The 25977-nt window shown below is 42.4% G+C and overlaps 1 protein-coding gene across 1 annotated transcript in view; it reads left to right on the top strand.

Annotated features, from left to right (window-relative positions):
* GALNT10 (polypeptide N-acetylgalactosaminyltransferase 10) overlaps positions 1-25977 on the top strand; it is a 58377-nt gene that overhangs the window by 14469 nt on the left and 17931 nt on the right. The window contains exons 2-3 of the mRNA XM_053462352.1: positions 23972-24074; positions 24440-24578. Of these exons, the coding sequence (XP_053318327.1) occupies positions 23972-24074; positions 24440-24578 (242 nt within the window). The remainder of the gene's footprint in view (positions 1-23971; positions 24075-24439; positions 24579-25977) is intronic.

Below are 25977 nucleotides of genomic sequence, written 5' to 3'. Positions count from 1 at the left end.
GTGGAGACCGGTATAAGCTTCTGAACATTATATAACTTCAAATATAAATACTGTATAGAATTTATAATGTAAATACAGCTTTCTGGGGCGAAGGGGCACGTGCCTCAGGTCTCTAAACTCTAAAGACAAAACTAGAAGGAACTCCTAAAGTCCGCTTTGGAAGTGGGGCTCCCTTTCAAATGGTACTCCCCTCCCACTTAAATATAGGTGCTACTGAGCATGTGCGGGAACCGTACTTCCTACTCACACTTCCTGGTTTCGGGAGACAGTTGGGGGCGGAGTTAAATGCTGTTGCATTTGTAATTCTAATGCTTAGCGCATGCAGTAGAATGCACCGGGGAGCGCATATAGCAAACGCGCATTACAGATTAAAATAGAATGTTGGGGATCAGACTTTAGTAGTTGATATGTACATGGCGTGTTACATGCGTGTGCAGGGAATGGCTGGTTTCTTGTCGATGTTTTTCCCCTTTTAAGCTGTGATGAGGGTTCTGTGCATTTGAAGTGGAAACTGTGGCTGAAACACAAGGTGATCTCTTTGATTTGACAAGAGGTTGTCCGAGTCGTTTCATCTGTGGCCCCTGTTATATCGCTCATTAATAACAGGCACGGCTTTTGATGATGTTCATTAACTAGCCGGCCCACTGCATTGTTAGTACAAATCTGTCGGAGCAGCCGTGTGCAGAGACTGAAACGCGGCCTCATTAAAACCTGGAACACTGGGAAGCCAGGGCCGATTTGCTTTGGCTGCTTGTTACAAGTCTTTTATACATCGGCTTTCAAAGGAAAATAGTGAGGGAGATGATGGGGGGGGCGTCTAAAACGGGGAATGCTGCTCCGCGACCCCCAGACGCTTATGGCGCGTTATGATTAGCTGCAGGATTACCGAAAACGATAGGTCTGACTTTTTGATTCTCTGTTGACATCATTGATGTCATTACCCTGCCATGAATATTAGATGTCAGTAAAGCCACATCGTGGTACGTTTCTATCGTCTCCTGGCAGGTATCATGAACTGGTGTGTTAAAGGACAGTAAAGGGTGGTAGGTAAAGGAACAGCCTACCATCAGAAAGCAAGAAGACCAACGACTGATGAAGGTCCGAGTCTCTACATCAGAGATAAACGAGCAGACGAGATGGGCTGCCGTCAAATTCTATGTTTGATCAAATATTATACTTTTAATTTTTCATAAAAAAACAAAAACCCAATGATTTGTCTTAAGGTTGCCTATTAACAATGTTAGGTCCTGAAGAGCCATCTTGGTTCGCCTTGTTGGTTAGAAAACCTTTTCTGTGAGTAGATGGGGGAGTCTCTTCCCGTTCAGGGCTGGATGGCCCCGGAATGGGGTTATTGAGCGTTCTGATTACCATATAATAGTTTCGTGATGCCCGTTGATTGCATCACATTACCATACCCTATAGGAGGCCCCACTTAAACAGGGTGCTGTTGCCTAAATAATAATAGGAACGGCTGACGAGCTATTCTTCTTGCAGAACGTTGGGTTTGCATGAAGAGGCAGATCCTTCATCATGTTCTCGATGATCAGCCGGTTCCTTTCTTGAATTCCATCCCGCTTATTCCTACGGACTCTATCCTCACCGGTGTGTGTTTGGCCAAGCCTGGAACGCTAGCTGTTTGACACAAGTCATTTTACGTTTCATCGGCGAGAAGTCGGGCGTCTCGCTGCAGAGAGCCGTCGCCTAAAAAGTCCTTCTTGTAGCTGTCAAAGCTTCTCGGTGATGAGACTAATCAGCGTTTGCTTTGCTGTCCGCCTGCCAATATAAGAGTGAATTCCGAGTCCAAACCCACGTCTGCAGTGCTTGGCTTCAAAGCCAAATCCCACTGTCTCCATCTGTTGTTGAGATGTTGCCTCAGCATCGAGTCTTATTACCATTTTAGACTTTATGTGTAAAGGAGAACTGTCATAGTCTTGGCCTTCAGCGTAGCTGCGTTTGTTAAAGTGGCAGCATAATGTCCCATACGTTTACCGAGAGGACGGTGGATAAGTGGAACAGCTCCCCAGCAGCTTCGAACAGCCCCCCCCCAACTACACAGCGCAATTTTTCCACCAGCTTTGCCCCTCTGAGCAGTCAATCACCCCCGTTGAAGTCAGTCATGTGCATCATCCTTAAGGACTCCCCCCAGGACTGTTGTGCAACCAGTACCCGACAACAGAGGGGAGATAATAAGGATGATTAATCTTTCAAATCCAGCCCTCGGGAAGTTGCCCCCATCGTATATATCTACGGTGGGTTTTTATTCCATATTCATGACTTTTTTTTTTATTATACGTGTGAAGAACGGTAGGAATTGTGTAGGAAGATCGTGGGTTCCAGGCTATGTTCCCTCTAATTTTTCTTAGGTGGTGTGCGCACAAAATTTCTCTTGTGCAAAAATTTTCCCGGAGCCAAAATTTTGTGCGCACAATATGCTTCTGCAAATGTTAAATTTAAATTGTTATTCTATATTTTTGGTACAGCTCGCTCATGGTTAATAACACTACATTATAGTGTGATAATATAGTATAAGCTACACAACAGTATTACTTAGTGTAATGTCCTCCTGTCTGACAAACAAGCCTCTCTCCTAATGTCCATTTTGCTCTGTCACAGTCCATATAAAGCTAAGTTGGTGGAGCTGAAAAAATTCACATTGCAAGGGGATGGAGCAATATATTTCCACCCCTTTTGACTCCACTTCCATGGTCTATTTTAAAGGTGAAATTCTCACTGTACGTCATGTCAAATTGTTCAATTGCCATCATTATGGCCAAAGTATCATTGATAAGTAAATACACCAACTATGCATATGTACTTTGTTCAATCTGTTGTTCCATTAAGTCACACATGAATGTGTATTTGTTACTTTTATGTAATGCAATGTGAAAATAAACTAAAAGCAGACCATTCATTGCACATTATATGTTTTTTATTAAACATAGTTCTCAAAAGATATACTTAAGGTTAAAGAGGACAAACTGTTAACCTCAAAATTGCATTTACTTTGCAATAACAGTACTCTTTGCAACAGGGTTTACAATGTCAGGAACTTAGAAACATACTGTGTGGAGTATATTTTTCTCTGTCTACTATTGTAATAGTGCTCTGGAATCTGTGAGCGCTAAACAAAAAAATGTAATAGAATACAATAGAATATAATTCACAATTAAATAAATGTTTAAAATCCCATTTGTAGAATTTTGACAAAACAAAATTAAAATATTTCTGTTCTGATTATGTTTTAAAGTGTATAATTGTATATTTTTTGGTATTCAACTACATAGATCTCGTAGCAAAACATTTGACTTGATATATATATATATATTTTAGCTCCTAAGAAAACCAGCAAGGAAACTTCAAACTAGGTGTTCTGAGGACTCTTATAAGATCATCCATGCATAAAAAAAAAAAAAATAATAATAATAGTACACTTTAAGAATAATGGTCTACAGTGGCCTCTGCGATTTCCTTAAATGTAGCCATGGTCTACACAGGTGTCTACTGCTGTTGCTTTCAAACCAGTCAATGAAGCCAGATGTTGTTGATGTTAATGCAGAATTGCATTTGCAAGCGAATCATATGTTCAATTTATGCAGCCAGTGTTGGGATTCCTAATAATTTTAATCTTTGCAGATGAAGCCAGTCTTTGTATTGTAACTTGAAAGCCACTTGGATTGCACCAGTCAAATCAAAATCAAAATCAAAATCTTTCTATAGGAAGTCAAACTGCATCACAAAATCTCCAGTATCTCAATAGAATGATAGTCTGCAGCAATAAATGCCCACTATTTTAGTAGAATCATATAATTAGCTTCCTCTACAGGGACTGGGCCCTCACTGCAGCAGAGTGGTTTCCTCTACAGGGACTGGGCCCTCACTGCAGCAGAGTGGTTTCCTCTACAGGGACTGGGCCCTCACTGCAGCAGAGTGGTTTCCTCTACAGGGACTGGGCCCTCACTGCAGCAGAGTGGTTTCCTCTACAGGGACTGGGCCCTCACTGCAGCAGAGTGGTTTCCTGTACAGGGACTGGGCCCTCACTGCTGCAGACTGGCTTCTTTTACAAAGACTGATCTGGAGGAGTAACGTGCCAGTCTTTGTAAAGGAAGCCAGTCTGCTCCAGTGAAGGCCCAGTCCCTGTATCGAATGCCTCTCTGCAGCTGTGAAGGCCCAGTCCCTGTAAAGGTAGCCACATTGAAGCAGTAAAGGCACAGTCCCTGTAAAGGAAGCCACATTGAAGCAGTAAGGGCACAGTCCCTGTAAAGGAAGCCACATTGAAGCAGTAAGGGCACAATCCCTGTAAAGGAAGCCAAATTGAAGCAATGAGGGCACAGTCCCAGTAAAGGAAGTCAAAGTGAAGCAGTTAAGTCCCAGTCTTTGACTAGGAAGCTAGTCTGACAGAATCCTTTACTTAAATGTTGATGAGTAAAAGTAAAAAAATAAAAATAAAATGCTACTTGTATAAATCACAGAATTATTTTTTCACTCTTCTGTCTTTGGCATTGACCCATTCTTTGTACACTCTATCTAGACTGATAGAATTTCCATCCAACTGGTAGGTTTTGATTCTCATTAGCATATCCAAATGGCATTCACCTAAACGATTTCTTATCTTATTTTTAAGTCGATTCATTAAACTAAAACCTCTCTCACAGTCTGCACTAGATGCAAGAAAGGTTCCCCCAATGTCCATCAATATTGCAAGGTCACAAAACTGGTCATTATTTAGTGAAAAGTCCACCATCTGAATGAAATTTGTTATCTGTTTGGATTTTATTTTCTCTTGCAAGGAAAACTTAAAATCAGTGAACTGTTGAACTATTACCTTATTATCAGCTGTTAGAAAAGAATGGTATTTTTTACATAGGACACTAACTTCTGCATTCCCAAACATGAAGTCACAATTTGCAATTAAGGATGTCTCAAAAACTGACCATTCTTGCACCTCATCTTCAGGAAACCTTTCTTCCAAATGAACACAAAGAGAATTTATAAAATTCATCAGGGGACGTGAATCTACTTTTTCTTCTACTTGGCTTAACAAAAACTGAACTTTTTCACTCCATAAAACATTATCTCCCAAATACTGCTTTCTGATCTTGTTTATTTTGCCGCGTGCAAAATGAAGGGCATCAATTGGTGTCAGGTTGGTCTTTTGCAGAATTTTACACAGGGCAGACAGTTCTTCAAAGACATCACTTAAAACATGTAAAGCTATTTTATATGTCATGTTTGTCAGTTTCTTGTAACAGTATTTTGTGACCGGGTCATTTGACTTATCTTCTGAAAAGTATTTGATAAGTCCATCATAATTTTTTATTATTGCTAGCAATGCAAAGTGTCTAGATAACCATCTGACTTCATTGAGTGGTTTGAAAGCAACAGCAGTATTTTCAGTGGCCTCTGCGATTTCCTTAAATTTGCATCTTTTAACAGATGATCTTGAAAACACTGTATAAATCGTTCTCATTAAAGTATCAACATCTCTTATTAATTGTACTTGTTTCCATGCATCACAAATGCCCAGATCTTCACGATGAGCAACACAGTGTTGCTGAACTAAGTGTGGAATGCTCTCTTTTAGTCGCGCCGCTACACCATTAACTTTTCCCAACATTACTGAGGCACCATCGGACGTAAACATCACCATTTTATGAAGGTCAAGTTTCTTTTCTTTATAAAACTTCTTAATTGCCAAAACAATAGAAGGAGCATCGCATGCATGCAAATGAATAATTCCACCAAATACAGTTTTATACACATTACAATGTTTAGATCGGAATTTGAAATAAAGAATAAGACATTTGGTGACAGATATGTCAGTGGTTTCATCAACTGTTAACGTGTGAAAAGCTGCTGATGCTACTTCTTCTAACATGTCTTTCTGAACAACATAGTTGATAGATTCAAGAAATTCAAACGCATAGTTTTTACTTCGCCAGCTATCTGTCATTTGCACATACTTTACCATATGTTCATTAATGTGTCGAACTGAATTTAACGAGCTATTCATTTTAACAGCCAACAACACGTTGTCTATAAGAACTTTGATTATATCTGGGTTTGTTCGTTTTCGCTCTTTGTCTTCCGCACTTTCACGTAGCATGCGTAGCACGCCTGTAGCGGGTAGTGACTGGTTTTGTTGTCGAAGCTTCAATACACCCTCCATATGTGATTTACTTGCTAAATGACGTTTCAAAAAGTCAAGCTTCCAGCTATCATCCCATTTCTTACCAGTAGCAAAATCACCAGAAACTTTTGCATCATGACAATACAGACATCGAAGTCCATTTTCTAAATCATAAAAAAAAACTTCACGCAGCGGTATGTTCATAGCCTCATGGGCTTTTGGGGTAGCTGTTTCTACAATTTCATTTAGCCATTCTACTTTAAAAGAACTTGCTGTTCTTTTGCGCTTTGCCATGACTGAGTCACTTAAATGTATGAAAAAAAAAGATTTTGAACTAGACAAAAGTAAACTGAAATAGTGAATGAACAATGCAAGGCTAATATCAAAACCCAGGAGATCCTGAAAAACCTGTAGTTGTCCAAGTTGCAGTAGATCAGGCAGACAGGCAAATGATGCACTAGACAGGGTGGCTTGAATGTTCAGGTTGGTCTCTTGGTCAGGCAATTGAGGGCTATTTCATTTCCCATCACATGGCAGGCTGCAGGAATCTGGAGGACAGTATTTTTATATATTAAAGAAAATAATGATTTCTATAGGAGGAAAATAAAGAAAAAAAAGGGGGAAACGTGTACAGGGTCTTGGGTGAGTTTACTACTTACCGTGCAGAGTTGCAGTAGATCAGGCAGACAGCCAAATGAAGCGTTGGACAGTGAGGCTTAATATTCAGGTTGGTCTCTTGGTCAGGCAATTGAGGGCTATTTCATCTAACATCAAACGGCAATCTGCAGGAATCTGCAGGACAGTATTTTTATATATTAAATAAGAAAACAATGATTTCTGTAGGAGGAAAATAAAGAAAAAAAGGGGGAAAACAGTGTACAGGGTTTGGGTGAGTTTACTACTTACCGTGCAGAGTTGCAGTAGATCAGGCAGACAGCCAAATGAAGTATTGGACAGTGGCTTGAATGTTCAGGTTGGTCTCTTGGTCAGGCAATTGAGGGCTATTTCATCTAACATCAAACAGCAATCTGCAGGACAGTATTTTTTATATATTAATGTTTCTTAAACATTAAAAAAATTATGATGGAAAATCTGCAAACTATACAATGGAGGCAAAAGCAAATGATTTACCCAATAATGTGATATATAAATAAGCAGTGTTTCCAAACATTAAAAATAAAGCTTACTAATGGGATTTATATTTTTTATTTTTATTTATTTATTTTACACAGGAGGCACAAACAGTAAGATTCAGCACTGCAGCCAAATATAATTATCCAATAGTAGTACTAGACTCACCCATGAAAACACATTTCCTTTAGATGCTGGTGGCACTGGCTGGCTAGGGCTTCTGTTCTGTGGCTGGAAGTCTGGAACAGTGGCTACAAACATAATGACAATTGTGGCGTCTTAATGATTATTTTTATAGGCGTCCATTTGCCTATAAAAATAATCATTAAGACGCCAAAACCTGCTAGGTGTCAATAAATGAGGCCTGAGCTAGAACGCCCTGAATTCCCGCCAAACTGTCAGCATACGCACGTGGGGGGGGCAGTCAGCATACGCACTTGGGGGGGGCAGTCAGCATACGCACTTGGGGGGGGCAGTCAGCAAGTAAAAAAAAAAAAATACAAAACTAAATTTCTGCTGATTTTTACATAGATTCTACAGGCAAAAATAACAGGAGACAATCTTTGGTTTTGTGAAATATTGTCCTAATGTGATACACAAATTAAAAAGTAAAAAAAAAAAAAAAAAAAAAAAACACACAAGAAAAAAAAAACGGGAAATCGGAGGTAAATAATAATAATTAAATAATAAAGAAAGCACAATTTGCACCAGAACATATATGGGTATTTGCTCAACATAGTGAGGAAAGGTAGGATTTTTTTTTTAAAGAAATAATATAATGAACAATAAATAAAAGACCAGAGGAGCACAATAGAGAGAGAATACTCACCGCAAACCATAAATTCACCAGGCTCGTGCAGAAAGCGGTCAGCGTACTTCAGCTCTCTCCACACCTCTGCCTCTGCAACGGACTGCCCCCGAGCTTTTAAAAAGACAGATGCGTGACGTGTGACGTCACGACGTCGCGACGTCACGACGTCGCGACGTCGCGTGTCTGTCTCACTGATTGCGGTTGGATGGATGGATGGATGACTGCCTGCCTGCCGAATCACGGTAAAGGATTTATTTTTTTATTTTTTTTTCTTTGTTAAAGCCGTTGTGCGCACAATTTTTCTTCGTGTGCGCTCTCATCAAAACCTATGTGCGCGCGCACAAGCGCACACCTTAGAGGGAACAGTGGTTCCAGGGATCAGTAACATGAACATCTGGGGCTAAATTCTTTTTGGAACATGCTCCTTGCTAAAATATTAACTGTAAAAAAGAAAAATAATAAAAGCTGAGCATTTCAGGGGAGAGTTTCCGTTCCTTCGCCGTTCGGCAGGCTTGTATGGTTGGGGCACGGAGCTGCCGGTGCCCGGCACTGACCCCAGCTATGAGGCGATAAGCTGCAGAAGGGTGTGCGCCCCGTGCATCGACATGCTTGTTTTAATTCGGTGATGTCCAGCATAAAACAGGTTAACACGACTGCCCCTTGTATTTATTTAAATAGAGCACTAAGCACATTCCCGGCGTTTTTTTGGTCTTTAGCTCTACATTCGGTATTGATGTCTTTACTACAGACGGGAGCGACGCGTATAAGCGGTGGTGTCATGAGGCCAGGGTATAATGCCGCGATCCGTGCCGCTTTTCGTGGCAGAATTAACATTTTTTCCGGTAATTGGCATTTCTATCGAGTGCGAGCAGAATCGTCGGAGACCCGAAATCTCTTTGTTCTTCCGATTGATCCGGCTTGCATCAAAGATTTATGAATCCGTTCACACAGGAGCACGTTATCTCGCTTCGTTTCAGCTTTCGCCCGGCCGTTGCGAGATTTCTCCGCACCTGGGTGTTTAGGAAATCGTAACACGTTGCGTTTGCTCGTAGTGACATATTAATAAGCCTTTTAACGGAACAAATTATGGCCCCAGCTTCCCGGTTAGTAGGTTATAAAGAATAGACGGTTAGATATTGGTACAAAACTACCCTGTACTGCGTGCGACCCAGCTTGTAGACCCCCGGCCCCTGTTTCAGACCCTATAATGCCCCCTGATTGCTCACCTTTTTCCATAGGGGGCATTCCCTCGTGGTCTGGTACGTAGGCAGCTGATGATGCCATGGCAGGTCAGAGGAGATGTCGTGTCCGGCACGGGCAAGGAAGCCAAGGGGTCTGTGCTGTGGCTACGCAGGCATGGGCTTCCATCATGCATTTAAATGGCCTTGGGAAGGGAGATTCTACGAGGACAGGTCCCTTGCGCTGGCTGCACCCATTATTGTTCCGGTATTGGTTTCATTCATTATCAATTTACGGTACGTCATCACTATAAAAACTAAATAGGTTGCTGCTTAGGGCGCAGAATTTCACCTATACGGTATGCTAGCAAATGTATAGGTGAAACCGCGTCTTCCCTGAAAGCTACCAGCCTTATTCTCTGGGTTATCTAGAGCCAACGGCATTTAAAGATACATTAATGGAAGGAACACAGTCTTTTTGGGTCTTGGGATAAGTTTTTTCTTTTTTTATTAACATTTACTATCGATTCTATCAGCAGAAGGTACATATAACCTTCTATATACCTGTATGGATACCTATAGGTGAAAATGATTTATTGTTAGACATGCAAAGAGTTATCTCTAGATTGTAAACCCGTTAGAGGAAGCCGACTTTTGTTTCTGTTCGTATTATGTGATGCACTACTTGTGATGCGCTGTTTGTGCAACGCTGCGGAATATGGCAGAGCTATTCTAATAATAATAATAAGTCCTTAACGGCCCTGGAATCTTGATATCCCAGCTCATTTAATTTGCTTAGAAAGAAACGCTGTATACGGTAACCAACACATAGAGGAAAATATTCCTGAGGTTAAACAGGAACATTCCAGCGTCTGCCCGCAGCTTCTCCGATCGGTCTGAGTTCAGGTTTATTCTCACTAAAGGAATTCGGATGAACAACTCAACAAGGAAATTCTGGAGATGAAAACGCCTACGGCAGAAGCTGCAGCTGCCTTCCTCTTCCACTGCAGGAAGCAGGTAACCGGTGGCAGGAAAGTGCTCCTATTGAAATCGATTGTAGCACTTTCGGCACATGCGCACCGGGGTCTGGCCCCTGCCAGCAACATTCTCTGAGCCAGAGGTGGAGCAGGCAGGGGACAAATAGCTGCGATGGGGTAAGGGGCAGTTGCATGTGGAGTGACCATCCACTTATCATATATATTAAAGATCATATGGCTGCAGTGTCCCTGCTTTTGCCTGTTTAACTATTTGAGTTCTGCCGGCTGACATCCAATAGCGACGTAACTTCAAATAACTGCTTATAACCTCTCACCTGGGCGAGATTTTCATTTCCCAGCACCGCAGTCATGTAGGTTTGGCAGAACTATTTGAACAAAGTCAGCACAATGCCTAACCCACTGGACAAACAAGGAGATCGCCCGCTGAGACAGAACGCGAGAACGGAAAATGTGGGCAATTTAAGAACAGCAGGAGGCGCAACAAAAACGCCACGTCTCTCTAACTGCACGGCAGCCCCTTATAATGTCTTCTTTTTGTAATATATAAATCTGTCGGGGATAGAGATTGCTATGTAGGTATCTATGCACATAATGTCCTATAGAATCTAGCCCTCAATTTCCACTTAAATGTGTGGAGTCCAGCCTTGTTTAGTCCATCTTTAACCCTTTAAGGGTTGTAGAATACGTTAGTTATTGTAATTCCCTGTATCACATATTAAATACACTATATGGACAAAAGTATTGGGACACCTGACCATTACACCAACAGGGACGTGCATTCTAAATACATAGACATTAATATGTAGTTGGTCCCCCCTTTGCAGCTATAGCAGCTTCCGCTCTTCTGGGAAGGCTTTCCAGTAGATTTTGGAGAGTTTCTGTGGGAATTTTTGCCCATTTATCCAGTAGAGCATTTGTGAGGTCAGGCACTGATGTTGGATGAGACGCCCAGCTCAGAATCTCTGTACGAGTTCATCCAAAAGGTGTTTGATGGGGTTGAGGTCAGCGCTCCGTGCAGTCGGTCAAGTTCTTCCAAACCAAACTCATCCAACCATGTCTTTATGGAGCTTGCTTTGTGCGCTGGCGCGCAGTCATGCTGGAATAGAAAAGGACCTTCCCCAAACTGTTCCCTGAAGTTGGAAGCAGAGCATTGTCCAAAATGCTTTTGTTTTAGGAAGTAATTTAACATCTCCTTCACAAGACACTCAAATGATAACCTGATCTACTCCTTGCTCCATTACGTCTGCTATACTAAGTCCTCCAAAAAGCTGCGTTACATCATATTCTCAACGTAATTAGCTAATGATTACCATCCTAATTTATGCTGTTTCTTATCATGATCTTTGGGACTGCCTGGTCCCAATGGGTTCTGTGGTCCAAAGCATGATAAGAAATCACCCACTGCTCTAGACTTCTACTTTGTGCTCTGAACTTTTTGATTTTTTGATTCATGATTTTTATCGATCCATTCATTTGTGGCTCTTATAATTCTCATTTAAATAATGCCTAAATATGAGTATTCTTAAGTATACAAAGTAGTTTAACAAATAACACAATGGTCGTTAAGTCGGTCTAAGTGGATCATTGCTCCACTGTATAGAAGCAGCTGTTTTTATTTGAAGCTCTTGTGTTACTCGTGTTCTTGAATGGCTTCCAGTACCGAGGCTGTACATTTCCTGTTCTATAACCCTTTGCAGATGGAGAATCCATTTACGCTTGTAAGCGCCCAGTGATAAATGTTATTGGGAAGCCGGCTGCTTTATAAGCTCCATCATTCCGTGTCTTACTACACCTTATTGCACAATATTCACAATACTCCCCTTAAAACGGAGTACAGATTGTTGGCGAGAGACAGATAGCGGTTTGAGGTCTGTCCTCCTCTTCATCAAGACGGGATTCCTCAGCCGAGGCTGAAACGTGAGTGACGGAACTGGAGTGGCGCAAAGAAACCTGACTGTCTCCGATTCTTTTGTAATTCCACTGGAGAATTCCCCATGTGAAGCAATACCTCCCCATCCACTCACCCTCGATAACTCGCGCGTGGGATTAGGGATTGCCATGACCATTTAAATATACAAATGTATGACGGCGTGAAACCCCTGCTCTAGATGTAAGACTCAAACGGGGAAAAAAAGAAGCGACTAATTGGTCTTTGGGGAAGTGATACGTTGATAGTTCCTAGGCTTGAACGATGCGAGTGATTTATACGTTTTGGGAATACTTAAAAGGTCAGACTGCGGCATGTAGGACCGACCTGAACTTGGCTGTAAGTCACAGCAGAGTGTGATATATGAATGGATGGAGTCTGGCAACATCCACTAAAACATTAACGAAAATAAATCTCTTTATTTACAGCTTTACCGCCGCCATAATAAAAATCCAGCGGGTTCTTCTGCCGGCTCATACAGATAGAGAGGACATCTGTATTAGTACTGGGGGTTCTTATAAAAAAGAAAATGCCCACCGAAGGTCCGCATTACGATCCCCCTGCCATCCACAATGCATTTTTGTCCTAAGCCTCTGTTATTAAAGAGCCAGGTTAGAGAGGTTAAATTATTGACCCAACTATGGATGCTATTCACAAACCGCCGGCTTTCAGGTACTTAACACAACTTGCGTCCCCTTTTAACAGGGATCGTAAATAATCCAGGATTTTAAAATCCGTTACTTATACTCTAAGTAAAGCAAATGCAACTGTGTTTATAGAATATATGTATTAGAAATCTACATTTTCTGTATTCCATGAGAGCAGCCATATTAAGGTCCTGTTTCCATGTAGGAGCATTCCTTCACCTTAAGTTATCTCTCCTCAAGATTTACAGTCTACAGATAAAAAAAAAAACTTTTGTACATACATTTTTCCATTGTTAACATGTTTGGGCTCATTTGCAGCAATGTATTTTGGCCTAAGGTGGCAGGATGGTCACTCAACCAGGTGGAGATCACCATATGCTGCTCAATGGCCTGGTTACAAGGGACATCTCTGGTCTTCCAAACTGGATCATTTACATCATGTCCGAACTGATACGCCATCATGGCCGAACTGATACGCCATCATGGCCGAACTGATACGCCATCATGGCCGAACTGATACGCCATCATGGCCGAACTGATACGCCATAGCATGCTCTTCTTGGTCACCGCATGTGCTTAATAGATGGAACGTGGGGGTATGAGATTATATTCTGGAGCTCTTGGTAAGGATGGCGGCTGCGGTGGGGCGGGTGGAGGAGAAGATAAATCCATTGCCGCTGATAGGTCCACGAGGCAGGGTGAAGATGATGACAGTTAATCTAAAACATAAGCATGGCGGCCTCTAACAGTTTTCAACTAAATGCTTGTTTCTTTTGTACTTACAGGAACAATTCACTGTAATTGCTGCAGCATCTTCTGCTATACAAAGTGACAACTGACACACGTATGACGCACAACATACATATTCTATTACCCTCTATGCAGAGTTTGCGTTTTTTTTTTTTAAAATTAAGGATTTCAATTGTGAGAAAAATAGTTTTGACAATGCGTAGGTTGTTTTGATCTTAATTTTTATGAACTGATGTTCAATTTTATAACCAGCGTTTTGAAGGCCTTTTTTTTTTCTTCTTCTTCTTCGATGTCAAAATATCACGTTGATGGGTTTTTCCCCCAGTGTGTAAAACCGTTACAATGCCGAAATGCGCTAATCGGATACAATTTATAGATCCATTAAATCTCACTTTATTGGTGCTTCACGCACTTAATTAACCTTGTAGCTTTCGTTGGCCAGAAGATGCGTTTGAAGAATTGTGTGATGATTTAATAGCACTGACTGTTTTGGATGCCGCAGTTAACTTTCATGATCTGAGGTTTGCAGTAGACAAATAAGTGCTGTTTAAAGCAGATGCTTTTATCGCTTGGATTACGTCTTAGAGGTGCAGTCGTGTGACAACCAAGTAACGTTTGGTTGAGAAGAGCAGCTGTTGACTATCTTTGTGATGCCTCCTTGTCATACCTGGGATCTTTCTGGCTCCGGTTACTCTGAACCCCCCAATTGTTGGATGCTGGTAGAAGGTCCGGCAGACGTCGCGGGTGTAGTGACCCTGAGAAGCGGCGTTTTGCCAAGAGTCTTCGGTCAAAAGATGCTCCTTGTATCGTGAGTTTGACGACTCAACCCACTCAAGAGAGCTTTGAGAACCATCAAATTTCTAAAGAAATCTTGGATTTTTCTGGACACAGCTATAGTTATTGCTAAGATTGTAATGGAATTTTGACAAAGCGTGTATCTAATGAGATCTGACCTACTGACCTCTCAGCATGCCTTGCAACATCAGGTAGAATACCTGGAGCTCTCCCTCTTCTCATAGGTGGCATCATGAAAGATTGGGGGTAGCCCCAGACAGCTAAGTTTGCAGGTAGCGGGCATGGCCAAGTGCCACTCCATTGCACGGAGAAAGAAGAAACTGAGCTGGTGAAGACCTGGTGTCAAACACGGAGAGTTCCCACATCAAGAGGGATGCTGTCATCTCCCACCAATTGGCTGTTATAAAAAGTATAATCTGTCGCTGGTCATATGATCGCTGCCTGTGACAAGCAATGCAAGCAAATAATGCTGGTCTTCCAGAGAAAGCAGCAGGAAGAATAAGCTGCGTTCTGTAAATTCTTGATGTTTGGGGGGGAGTATTGAGTTATCCCAATGGAGCCAAAGTTATTTTAAAAGCTGAGTGGATCTTACCGCTTTATATAAAGTGTTTTTTAAGTATTGTAAACCAGCTAAAATGTGGACCGATTCCTAAAGTGTTTTTATTTTCTATGGCAACAACCTATCAGCGCCTGCTTTTGTGTCGCTTGACAATCAAGTGTTCCCAGCAAAAATCGAGAGCCAGACACAATATTACAGCAGATAAGGGTTAATGATGGGAAAGGTTTGTGTGTTCAGCCATACTAGGAAGGATGATTCTAACGTTTCATTTAGTGCTAAATTCAGCGGTCGGTGGGACAGCCCCTTTAAATATCACACAATATTTTCCTTCTTTTTCCAAAAGGCCTCCCTTGTAAATTTGCATGCAGGGGCCGAGCTGCAGACGAGGCACCCAGACATGTTTATAGCTGTGCCGGTCTATTAGTATGCTGCGTCGGAGCGTCTTAGGGAATGAGATGCGCATCTCGGTTGATACTTTCTTGTAATACACTGTATTGACTTGGCCGTAATGAAACGAGGTAATTGTGTTCGATGGCGCCCTGCCTTGAATCTTTAATGCTTGTTTTTTCATGTGTCTTATTTCCTTATTTCGCTTGTCTGCGGGGCATTAAGGAGCCGCGCGGCCGTCGGGTCACATCGTGGATGTTCGCGTTTCCTTCTGTGCGCTCGTAGCCCTTTGCAAACCGATGCCTCGTCTCCAGAGGAAGATTCCCCCCCCCCACCGCTCCGTCTCGCCCCCGAAGGTTCTTCCGGTCATCGATTGGCTCGCACCTAATCAGAGCCGATCTGTAATGTAACACTTATGCGGTGCAAGGGGTTACAGCTCAATTCCGCCAATGACTGTCATTAGTGGGTTTGAAGGAGTCGTTATCGGAAAAGCCTGTCGCTCGCGAAGAAAATGTGTCTGCAGACCATGAAATTAACATTTCTGTACGGCGGCAAATAATTGCTTACCAGACAGCAAATTCAGTAGGAAAATAAGCAGCCCGGGTGGTGATTAGTAAGGTCACCTGGATCAAGAGGCAGCTTCATTAGCAACCGATACATGCGCAGGCACAAGCAGGCAGGCAGGCAGGCGCTATCTATTGTCATATTGCATGCTACGTTTGTGTTGCTGCCCTTTGCAAGTTAAATCGCTTGAATGGCCAGAAGTGCTCGGCCAAAGCAAACAAAAAGATACGCGTTGGGATCAAATGATCTCCCGGCGTCGGCGGGGGGGGGCGGCTTTTTAAACTTCGTCCCAGGCGGCGTTAAGTCTTCGGCCGGCCCTGCAAATAATGCTGTCTCTGCCACAGACTGCCCACAATTCCATGTGTTTTAGGCACAGGATTCCCTTTATGCGCATACCTGAGAGCTTCCGAGGGCAGGCTACCTGGAGCGGACTTTGCTAGCCTTGCGGATGGTGGGGGTAGCCTCAGAAAGCTTTTATTGGGCAGAGAGTAGGAAGGGATAGTAGATGGGGAGAGGACGCGGCCAAACACCCCTTCCCTGCCTGGGATATATATAATCGGTATATAGCATGGCAGTGTTCCCATATTAAAAGGAAAAAGGAATTACTAATTAATTCTTTAAGGGGAGAATGACACACCTGCGATCGAATCCGGAATTATTTATCACTTGTGTGGTGATTTCTATTGAATTTTTTGTATTTTTTTGTCTTGCGCACGTTACCGAACATCTTGGTTGAGCGGAAATCTGTAATCAAGACAAAACAAAGCAGGGAAATTATTGGAGAAAAGCGTTTTCTGGGTTGATTTATGCTTTTTTTTTTTTTAAGCCATCTCTCGGTGATTGGAGTTGTTGCAGCTGCCGGAACATATCTTTTTTTTTGCCCGCGTTCTTAGTGAAATATCTGATAAAGGAGCGAATCAGATCCTGCCTCTATTTAACGGAGAGAAGAAGACATAATTTGGCGAGTAAAAATGAGTAAGTGGCGGGAAAAGTACATATATCGCGGTGTAATTGCGGAGAAATCGTGTTCCTGAGACAACGATTACACTTCTGGGCTCGGTGTACGTTCTGTTCTGCGAAGTCTTATATTTTACCGTTTAGTCTGTTAAATAAAGCTTTGTAACATTAATGTACAGAAAATACTCTAAATTCTCTGGTCGTAATGTCCAGAAACGTAGAGAAATTTACATTCCAGCCATCATATTGACTTTAATGTATATGGTAGCTGTGTGGAGCCCCCCCCCTTGCGAATACATTGGGGGGGAGGGGGTTCTGCGGAATCCCCCCCATACACATTTGTCCCTTCCCCCACCTCCAGCTATTTTCTGTGCCGGAGATGCACTTGGCCGAACATATCTCCTGGCAGGCGATATGCTTACCCCTGGGCTGTTCGGACCCCTGTGATCATGCGTGGAAAGCACTGCCATTGGGAGCGCTTTCCTTTCAAGCAGCCAATCAGTGGCTCCGGAGTCGGACTACGGAGAAGGGCATCTGCTGCCGCAGAGCCTAACAAATCCATATTGCCATAAAGGTGATGTCATAAATAGATATGGAGCGTTTCTGCCCTATTCACCAAGCAAAGGGCAATAAGACTTTTGTGAAAGCAAGATATTACCCCACGTTATTGGTCAAAGGCTTTGCGGATCCACATTTTCAACCAAAACTACTTTTTCCACCTAAAAAAGATTTACACGGCATACTTCGGTTGTCTGTGCCAAGATTCTGTAGTTGGACGAATTGGCCGCCAACGTTTCCTTTTGTAGTTTCTGCTGATGGGCGAAAGTGAGTAAATAAATCTAATCTAAAGATTTATAGCGTGAGATGTCAGCCTGTCGGAAACACAGAACAAGCAACAGAGACGTTACCTGCGCGCGAGGTCTCTACCGCTTACCGATAGTGCCGGGTGAAGTCTGGGTTACTGTCCGAAAGGGGTTCGGAGTAAATGAAGATTTTTTTTGTATTTTATTGCCCTGTTTTTTATCAGAGTTAAACAAATCGCGGTCAGTGGGGCAAGCAAGGGTTAATGTTACTTTTTTAGTGGAAATCGCTTAATTATACACACAGACGCACGCACACACATACAAGCACACCCGGAACGCGTGTGAGATTGTATGCAGGGCCGCCAACAGAACTCTTGGGGCCGAGTAAAAACCTAAAGACACTCCCAGCCCCATGTTCACAAATAAGGGCCACCAGACCCCAATCGCCACAAAGGGGCCATCCTGGACCCCAAAGCCTGTGAGGGCCCAGACACAGGTAGGAGGCTGTGAGGGCCAGCAAGGTAGTCCATGACAGATCAGTGAGGCCAGACCGCCCTGCTTGCCAGGGGCCAGTACTCTGGGACAGGTTCTACCCCAATGGCTGTCCTGACCATTGATTAGATGAATGTATTTTTTAGCTTCTTGTATACACAGTTTTTTTTTATTTTATGTATTATTTTCATGCTGCTATAAATATCTATTTAGCTTGCTTAGGTTTTTGTTGTTTTTTTGTGTTGCGCTTTAGGCGGATTAAAATATTTTTATCAACAAGCAGTTAATTTCTCCCCGTACCCGTCCGCTCCGAGCAGCAGGCAGGCAGGCGAAATTTCTACTGAAGCTGAAAAGCTCTCGCTAAGCCGAATCCCTTAACAACAACAACAAGAAGAAAAAAAAATCAAAGTACTATTGTTATTCAGAGTCGGTTTTTAGATGGCTGGCGCATCTGCTATTGATTTATTTGTACATGAAATGGAAGAATTTGTTCCTTTTCAACAGGAATTGGTTGTATTTCTATGGCGCGTAGATGGCATAATGTTCTAGATCTCCCAGGAAAGACACCACGATTCCAGAACAATCAGCTCCTCGTGAGACATGGCTTTTGTTTGATGTCCTGGAGAAGGTCGTGTTGCTTTGATCTGCCACCACGGACTCTGTCTGGTTTTTTTGTTTCCCCTTCAAAGTATAAACTCTAGAAAAGTATATATTTTGTACCAAAGAGCAGATATATATATAAAAAAAATGTTTTTAAGTGAACGTCGTTATTTCGAAACAGCGCAGTGGTTGACGTCTTTGGAATGCCAACCAACTATGTCCTCCAGATCAAGAACTCATTCTTGAGTCTTGGTCATTTGGTGGTGGGGTGTTTGATCTTTCCCCCTGACTAGCGCCTGTTTGATCTATGTAGCTGGGAACTTTCTAAAGGAGTTGATTATGAAGAGTCTTCAGAATATTAACCCTTTAAAAGTTCATCACGTGATTCATTGTAGTGGCTTGTTATGGCGGTAACCAAATGGTTTTGCTAGCAGTCCTTGGCAAGAAGTCGAGATGGTCGGAACTAAATCTCCTATATTCGAGCAGGGATTGAATTGATTGACAGTGAGAAAAGCGCACATTGGGATGTTCTGGACATCATGAAATCAAAGTAGAAATAGAGTAATCTCCAAAATACATGACCCTGAGAATTCTGCATCGGGAAACATCACATGTTGGCATGCAAAACAGTGAAGTCGGAGGGATGCTAAGAATGTTCTGGGAGGTAAACGTTTGCCTCGTTAAGTGACAACATGCATTCTTTTTCATAATGTGTGACATCACAGAAGAAGAGAAGGGAAGCATTTGCGCCGTGTGTCCCACTAGTGGGCAGTTTCTAGAGTTGAGTGCTGGAAGAGGTATTTCCGCTGTCTCACCTTTTAAACAGCCGACATACGGGGTCGGTCAAGCAGTATTTTTAAATCTATCTCCTTCAGTATGAAGTGAGGTTAACATTTGCCCGGTGTCTTGCTTTCTGAATACTGCCTAATGAGATCAGTATCTTGGGTAACCAGTTGCATGCTTTGCAGAACACGCTGATTGACGTGGTGGCCAAGGCTAAAAGTAAACTGCCGTTCCCAACTATCTCCAGGGACCACACAGGACTTGGCTAGTAACAAATGAGCCATTACACAGGTGAATGCACGTTATTTACAAGTGAATAGCGTGCCGGATGGTTGGCTCTCAGACCTAAACTGGCTCGGTGCCGAGGCTGAGATTTCAGAATGACTACACTTCAGGTCCTGGCGTTGATAAGATCAGCCGCTGTGTCTGCTCCAGACCCGTGCTTTGTCTTGCAGTTTGCTTGTATTCGTTCTCTTTGTTGGGAATTTGTGTTGCTCTTTCACTGTTCCAAAACTTCTAAAATCCTATTAAAATCTGACATTTTGAGAAAGAAAGCATTCATCTGTATGCTTTTTCGGGTCACGATGCCTTTCCCTAAGTTGGTGTTTCTGTCCCTCTAGACTCACGAGCTGTTTGTCCATCATGGCCACGTCTTCTGTATTTAGTGGCGTTTCATTGTCTGCTTGAAAAAAAAAAATTACAGAATACACAAACTACATCCTGTTGTTAAGCAAACAAGGACCTACTAACTGGTAATTCTTTCCAGTCTGTGCGTATATACCGTATATAATTATTCAACAATAGTCATTGGTTACAGTAAATGAAAGTATATTATATATAGATATATTTTTTTTTTAAAGATGCAGTTCCACTACAAAACATTATGGGCTCTCTGTGCATTAAGCAAACAGAATATATATCATTTTTTTTATTCTTTACTATCAAGGGTGAATTACATAAAAACCACACAAACTGTTCAGAAGCTTTTTGTGTCAATGGAAACAACGCATCGGGTCCTGGCTTTTGCGTCGCATGGCAATGGTTCCCGGGAAAAAATGACAAATAACACAAAAACTTACTTAATTCAATATTTTTCAGTGCTCCAGGAATGGTGTTTCTGAGGCTGCTTTTAGTCAAATAAGACAGAGTGGATTGAAGGACAGATACGTGGGGTTCTGATCCGCGTAAAGGAACACGTGTGTTCTGTTTTGACCTCGACATGTGAAACTCAGTTATGACAGCATTTAACTAAATTATAGATGAGAGCAGCAGAAAAGAGACCCTTTCTCTCTCTCTCTATCCCCCCTCTCTCTCTCTATCCCCCCTCTCTCTCTCCCCCTCTCTATCCCCCCCTCTCTCTCTCCCCCTCTCTCTCTCTCTCTATCCCCCTCTATCCCCCCTCTCTCTCTCTCTATCCCCCCCTCTCTCTCTCTCTCTCTCTATCCCCCTCTCTCTCTCTATCCCCCCTCTCTCTCTCTCTCTATCCCCCCTCCCTCTCTCTCTCTATCCCCCCTCTCTCTATATATATATATATCTATCCTCTCTTTCTCTCTCCCTCTCTCTCCTCTCTCTCATAGGTAAAAGAGCCAGTCAGAGAGTGATTCGATTACAATTTGTTTTATTAAAAAGTGATGCCACTGTGCCTGGGACAAGAAAACTAAATTGGGGAAACTTTAACGTCCTGATTAGACAATGGCATAGTTAAATAGATTACCGCTCCCCTTTCTTAATTCTAATCTGAATAGAGTCTCATTAACAATACAGAGAGTAATCAGACCTATCCATGTTGTATCAGCGATCAGACGCAAGCTTTTAATACAGTTGGCTGGTTAAGCGGTGCATCTCCCGGTGTTAATCAGTCCGCTTACCAGTCAATTAAAATATTACGTTACTGGATTTGAAAGGCACCGGCGGATCAGGAGAGACATTGAAATGAAGCATCGTGAAATGAATAGCGTTTTGTAAATCACAGTTGGATCGGCTTTTAGTAGGATCATTCCAGATAGGATTCACAGACTCATAGTAGTGTATTGTACTAAGCCGGGGGAAGGCTTTTCAATAGGGCGAAAAAAACCACGGTGTTGCCTAATCACGGGGGTATTGTTTACAGCCATGCGCAAGTAATTACAGGCCGTATTTTTATAGACACAACTTGAGATATATATTAATTTTTATCCTTGTGGCCGTATATCTCACATTGTTCTATTCTATGGATTCTGCATAGTTCTTCGATAAAAGTTCCCATAGGTGAAAGCTCCTCTTTTTAAGATTCCTGTAGTAACCTCCATAGTGTCCCTCTTTGCTAGGAGCTTCTAACGTCTGATGCGCGGGACCATTCAACGATAACCAGATCGAAAGCGCACAATAATACGTGAGCAAGCAAGAGAATAAAACGCATCGTGTCGACAGCCGCGATGGGTCATAACGGCACGTAAAAGGTTTTCTAAACCCCGCCCCTAGCCACACCCTTAACCACACCCCCTGAAATATGCCCCTCTTTGGCCATTTGAATGGAGGTGATAATAGGGACATTCACTAGCCATACTAGCCATAGTGTGGAATATGTAGTCATCCAAACATTAAAGTGAATCCCCCCCCATATGCGCATTTGCCCCCTTTCACAGCCCCCTGGCTTTTCCCATGCACTTGTCGTTCTTACAGCCATTCACCCCCTGGTGCTGTGTGGGGGAGGAATAACGGGACTACCTGAGCACTTGCCCAGAAGTGTCGCCGTGCCTTTAAATCCAGAAGAGGTCCATTTATTTCCGTATCGGTACAGAAGCCATTAAGACTCTTAGAGAGCATTAATCACCAGAGGATTATCTGCACCTCTCTTTTGTTCTCCGTAATCCAGTAGAACGTTACATGAACAGCAATCATTTTTTAATGAGCTGGAACGTTCTCCTCGGGTTCTCGTTTTAAATCCTTCAAATTTATTCTTTCAACATTTTGGAAATTTCCACAGTTCTTGAGGGTCCAACACCCGTTAGCATTGAGAGGAAACGTATATAAAATAAATCGTTTTGTTTTTTTTTCCGGAAAGTTTTATTTCAAAAGAAATAGCTGTGGTTTCCAGTTGTTACTCGGTGGAGACATTTTTTTCCATCAGAAGAGGAAGACTGAGCCAGAAGCTCATTTCTAAAAGAAATGATCCATAATGCATCCCGATCGACTTATGGTCTTGGATCTCTATTGAGAAAGGCGGCTTGGTGTAAAGCCAGAGACGTATTTACGTATAAATTAGTTTGGTTGCACAAATGAGGTATTTGGCTTCGTTAGGAACTTGCTGAATTTCAACGCAATCAGGTTTAATGCAATCGTTTTTACAACACATGCTCATGAATTTACTTTGGGTGGGAATGGATGAAGCAGGGATGCTTTAAGAACGGGAATCTGATATTTGTGGCAAAATGTGGCATAATCAACAACGCTATTCCATAACACTGCTCCTCCATACATTTCTGCCCTCATAAGCCAATACTCTCCTACTCGATCCTTATGTTCTTCCCATGGGCTAAGGCTCTCCTCGCTTATCACCTCTTCCTTTTCCTGTCTACAAGATTTCACTCGAGCTGCCCCCATATCTCTGGAATCTACTTCCACGAACCTTCAGCATTCACCCTCCCTCCCAACATTCAAGAAACATCCAAAAACCCACTTCCTAAGAGAAGCCGAACCGTCTTAGCTGCTAGAACTTCCCTGTCATTGATACAACCACCACACTACCTCTCACCCGTCTCTGTGCCTTATGTTTGTCACCCCATTACCTTGTGAGCCGCGCTCTCTCCACCTAATGTATCGGTTTGTCTTAGTCGGTCAATTCTCATCTTGTCAGACCCCTTGAATATATGGATTGTATTAAGCGCTGCATCAATTGTTGGCGCTATATAAATAAAAGATAATAAAATAAGGCATATCTGGGGGGGCATTTTATATTAAATATGAAAAAATAGTTTACATGTGAATTAATATTTGCTAGTAAAACATTTTTCCTATAGGGTCATCTTATATTCAGCCTTTTTCTTTTTTTTCCTAAATTAATATTCAAATTTTGGGGTGGACTCCTCTAATCGAACAAATACAGTATTTATATATTATATATGTAATATAAACACAATGTGACACCAAGGCCGCGCACGGAAAGGTCCTTTAGGGCCACATCCTGCCCCTCGGTTAGGGACCGGGTTCTTCATCCTCTGTGGGCTCGTCCGTGAGCCGCATCGTCAGGAGCGGGCATTAGTATTCCGCAGCGGAGCAGACGCCGCCACATGATATGATTGAATGCTGTGCGTGTGCCGCGCCGGGCCTCGCAAGCAGTGCGCGTTTTACATGTTGATGCGTGCAGCTAGCATCGAGCAGAATGTGTGCGCTGTCTACAAGAACCATTTAGAGCGCGTAGAAGAAGTGAACAAAGTGTTAAAAGAATCAATCTTTTTATTGTGTATCTCCGTGTCGTTTAAAGGTTGCGCTGGTGAGGCAGAAGGATGACGTCGTCCATGAAAAAGCACCCGGGAAAAAGGACTGGCATGATTATGAGCAGATCAGAAGAGAGCAGGAGCGAGCAGGTAGTCGCCACGCCGTATAATCGCATCTCGGGAGGATTGCGATCATCTGGAAGAGCTGGGGTTATTTTAATGTTTGCCCGGCTCGAATAATAAAAGAATAGTAGAATTGGGCAAAAAAGTTGAATGTTTACAGCAACCTCAGACTGAATGGTATTTTTGCTGTCCGCATATTCATGACGTTAAAAGATAATAATCATCCTATAGCCCCTTTTGATGATGTCATAAGCAGGGAACCAAACCAGCAAATTTATATACTTTCTCTTAGTTCATACAGTGCTATATATATATATATATATATATTAATACATTTTAGACAAATTCACTTTTCAAATTTGATTTTGAGAATGTCCTGTGCGCGTGTTTAGGAAACGGAGAACATGGGAAACCGTTCCCGATGACGGATGCGGATCGCGTGGATCAGGCTTACAGGGAAAATGGATTCAACATATATGTCAGCGACAAAATCTCTCTTAACAGATCGATTCCAGACATCCGGCACCCGAAGTGAGTATCCCGATCATAAAATTCCTAAACAAAATTCTCCTCCCTAAATTTGGAGCCGCCAGGTCGTTTACAAATAACATTTAAAGTGCACACATGCGTATGTTTCTGGTTTCTGTACATTTCTGTCCAAATTAAGCATTCAAATAGTTTGATGCTATCTATATGTTGTGTTTGAGGTTTTAAAGGGACGCTGCAGCCATAATATGCGCTCTAATGTAAATGATAGCCGCACAGTCCCTTTAAATATTGGTGGTGTCCCCCTTGCAAACACATGGGGGGGGCATTCTGCTGAATCCCCCTGTAGGCATTTGCCCCTATCCAAGCTATTTTCCATGCAGGAAATGCGATTGGCTGAACTCTTCTTGCACGCGATATACCCCCCTCCAATCAGCTCAAGGGATCTGTTCTTGAACCGGTTTGATCCGTTGGCTTGGTGGATAGAACTGAATTCTTTACGTGCTTTTCTTGAGCGTTCCCTTGAGTCTGAACTTTGCGCAGATCAGGCAATAAGAATACAACAAAACAACAAAACTATCTTTATCTGCTGAGAACTACGTCTCCTGGAGGGAGTAAAGAATACGAAGCAGGGGGGGACATTGCCGACCTCCGTGAAATATTCCGCGACATTATTATTCAAATGTTCCTCTGCGGCTCCGTGCCTATTTTCTCAGCTAGATGCTTACTGTACATCCACGTACCCCGTAATCTTACAGATGGACCTTCGTGCGCGTGTAGAGTACACCCACGGCTTGTTCTGCGCAGCACGCTCAGCATCCGAGGTGCACTGGGATAAAACCTGTTTACCAAAAATCCATCCTCTGGAGGGTAGCGGTAGCCTGGAAAAAAATAGCTCTAAGAATATATGAATAAATAGGAACCTTTTCTTAAAAGGTGTTTGTAAAGGCTGCATTGGTACGAGTGATCAGGAACGCTTATTTTCTTTTGAAAAGTGTTTGACGCAAATATTACCATTTAGACTTTGGATAAAAATATTTGTAACATGTTCTGACTGCAGAAACGGGAAATAGGTGGATTTTTAGATTAGGAATTTAAGAACCCAATGTACCCAAAATAATAAAATTCACCCACTAATTCAGCCTATATGTATGTAGTCACAAATATCAAGTATTAAGAGAACACATATTGTGTGTCTTTATATACATTTATAGCATTACTGGGTTTTTGCCCATGTCTTATGTTCAGGGTTCCTTTATGCTTGTCCCTTGCTGGCTTATATTACGTCAGTAGTGTTTATTTATATGGCTTGTCCATTTATCCACCACTGCCCCTATTAAAAATACATCCATACATTAATTTTAAAGGTACACTTCAGCCACTGGTGTTGGTTGCTTGGGCTACAGTACCTCTTACTGCATGTAATTCAATGCATACATTTTTC

Source organism: Spea bombifrons, chromosome 4 (genome assembly GCF_027358695.1).
Source record: "Spea bombifrons isolate aSpeBom1 chromosome 4, aSpeBom1.2.pri, whole genome shotgun sequence".
NCBI classification, from domain to species: Eukaryota; Metazoa; Chordata; class Amphibia; order Anura; family Pelobatidae; genus Spea; species Spea bombifrons.
Note: the sequence above shows the minus strand (reverse complement) of the source record. Positions and strands in the feature narration are given on the sequence as shown.